Source organism: Glossina fuscipes, unplaced genomic scaffold (assembly GCF_014805625.2).
Source record: "Glossina fuscipes isolate IAEA_lab_2018 unplaced genomic scaffold, Yale_Gfus_2 104049, whole genome shotgun sequence".
Taxonomy (NCBI): Eukaryota; Metazoa; Arthropoda; class Insecta; order Diptera; family Glossinidae; genus Glossina; species Glossina fuscipes.
In genome coordinates, this window is record NW_024005525.1 from 1 (window position 1) to 2,369 (window position 2,369).

At 36.3% G+C, this 2,369-nt stretch overlaps 1 protein-coding gene across 1 annotated transcript; it reads left to right on the forward strand.

Moving 5' to 3' along the window:
- The first annotated feature begins 219 nt into the window (after nt 1-219).
- Nucleotides 220-624, forward strand: LOC119644267 (DNL-type zinc finger protein-like). The gene has a single exon (XM_038043802.1). It carries the CDS (start codon nt 220-222, stop codon nt 622-624), a length of 405 nt encoding a protein of 134 aa, XP_037899730.1.
- The last annotated feature ends 1,745 nt before the right edge of the window (nt 625-2,369 follow it).

Consider the following 2,369-nt stretch of genomic DNA (forward strand, 5'->3'; position numbering starts at 1 on the left):
TATAGATTGGAATTGATAAAGAAATTGATGCATGTCATTTTAAAGTCACACCACCTGAAAGGCCATATATAACAGAAGTAAGATACATAGTCAACTTTATTTTATATTTTTATAAAGATTTCTCATAGGCATTGAAGTTTACGTCTTCTATAACCATTTATTTTTTAATTGCAAGTCAAATCGTGTCAAACTTGAATAAAATTTAGCTTTTAAATTAAAATGAGTCTGGTGTGGGCTCTAAAAAAAGTTTTCCTCAGAATCGTGCCTCGTTGCAATCCTAAGGTTCTTAAACATATGAACAGCGAATTTTTGAATGAATACGGGCAATCGATTCGACGCCGCTTAGTAGAAATACAACGTAGGGTCGATTTCAAGCCTCGAACCAATAAAACGGGCCCAGGAAATTTAAGATCGAAAATTCAAAGTTTATGCACTTGCAAGGCGTGTTCAACGAGGAGCATTAAAATGACCCCAAGACTAGCTTATTACAAAGGATTTGTGATAGTGAAATACGATGGCGTTTCAGACAAACATCTCGCAGCCAATGATATAAATTGGTTTAACGATCTAAATGGGAGGAGTGCTGTTGACGATATATTAAAAGAAAAGAACGAGAAAGAATAAAAATGTCGGAATGCGCACAAAATGAAAAAAATATTTAAACAAAATTCGAAAATTGATAAATTTTTAGTTCCTCTCATCAAAAACAGGCCACGTATAATGAATATTAAAAACACGTTAGCAATTATATGGCAGTTATTTCGCTTTATAATTAATGAAAATAAAATAAAAAATGAAAAAAAAAAAAAAAAAAAATTAAAAACCCAAAAATGTTTTTAATCCCATTTTAGTCCCATTCTTGTACAGGAGCGGAAGCCGTATCTTCTAATCTGCCCGGTTTCTAAGCTCAATTCAAACAAGTTGTTCAATCTTATCTGAAATTTATGCAGAGAACCTACACGTCTCCAAGTTTTCAAATTTTGTTCGGAAAGAAGCGCTTCACAACATGTAGACCCTTTCGCCAATCGCCCAAAAAAGTCGCCAACGATTTTCAGAAGCTTTCCGAATCGAAATTGTTTATAGCAATATTTGAAAAAATTTGTTTTTCAAAGTTGGCTGCTTACGAGCAGTTTAAGTTCCTTCCTTCCTAAAAATGCGCTTCCAAGGCTTCCTATAGAATACACTTTATAAATGCAAACATATAGATCGATATGGCCATGTCCGTCCGTCTGTGCAGTCTTTTAGAGTCTGCTTTCTGAATCGGTCAACTGAGTTAAAGGACTATTTTAGGAGATGAACCTGATACACCTAGAAACATAAGTTGCAATCTATTGCAGATGCAGGCCGACAAAACTTGATGCTCATTGTTTGCAAAATCACATGACAAATAGAAAAAACCACTAAGTATGATCTGTTCCAGCAAATGTTTATCATTAATAAAATACTTTGGAATGCTTAAATATAAGGAAAACGATGCTTAGCCAAGAATCTCCCTCAAGCTGGTGCAGTCTTCTTAATTGCCGAACTTGATCTGTAAGCTTCAACTAAAAACGCCGAGAAGCGTTCCACAGTAGAAAGCAGATACATGGGTGAGCGTTACCCAAGCAAGCTAATGGTATCACGCAACTGTGGAAACTAGTACTTATGCCTGGCTTTAATAAACATTTTGATTAAAAATAAAGGTTATAGACGAAAGTTTGATGTCCACAATGTGAATGCACAGGAACTACAAAATGTTTTGCAAATAGCATCCGTCGGATAGGCCATAACTGGATCAGCTTTCGCACTGAGAAGACAAGACAAGAAATCTTTGCTAAAGGTTACAAGTTTTAGGCTTCGGTTCTCATAGGTGAACTTGGCCACTATTCTAGGCATTATTAAGCTCAACGTATGTCTATGAGCTAACAAGTTCTAGCTCCAACCACTTTTACTTTAACAACGGTGAAATTCGGCGATAGTCAAGCGGACAGATAGACTGGTTTCCATATCCTACAATGGTTAAGTATTTCCGGATCGTTCTAATATACTAGCAATCGTATAGACCAAAATAAGCAATCATTGATATTTGTTTAGTTTATCATAGATAAGGCAGAGGGAGAGAGAGAGGGGGAGAGGGGGAGAGGGGGAGAGAGAGATAGAGAGAGATCCTAGCTATGATACCTATATTACATAAACTGTTTGTGTGTTTGTCTTCTGCATTGGAGAACTTAAACAATAGGCGGTTTGAAAGATGTAGGCCATATCCTAGTAATGCAGTGATTTGCTGATCAAATTTTGTACTTGGCAAAAGGTAGAGCACCATTTCATTTTTAACCTCACAAGCGCCGAATTGAACGAAGCGATTTGTCCTTAGTGCATACGCATCCATA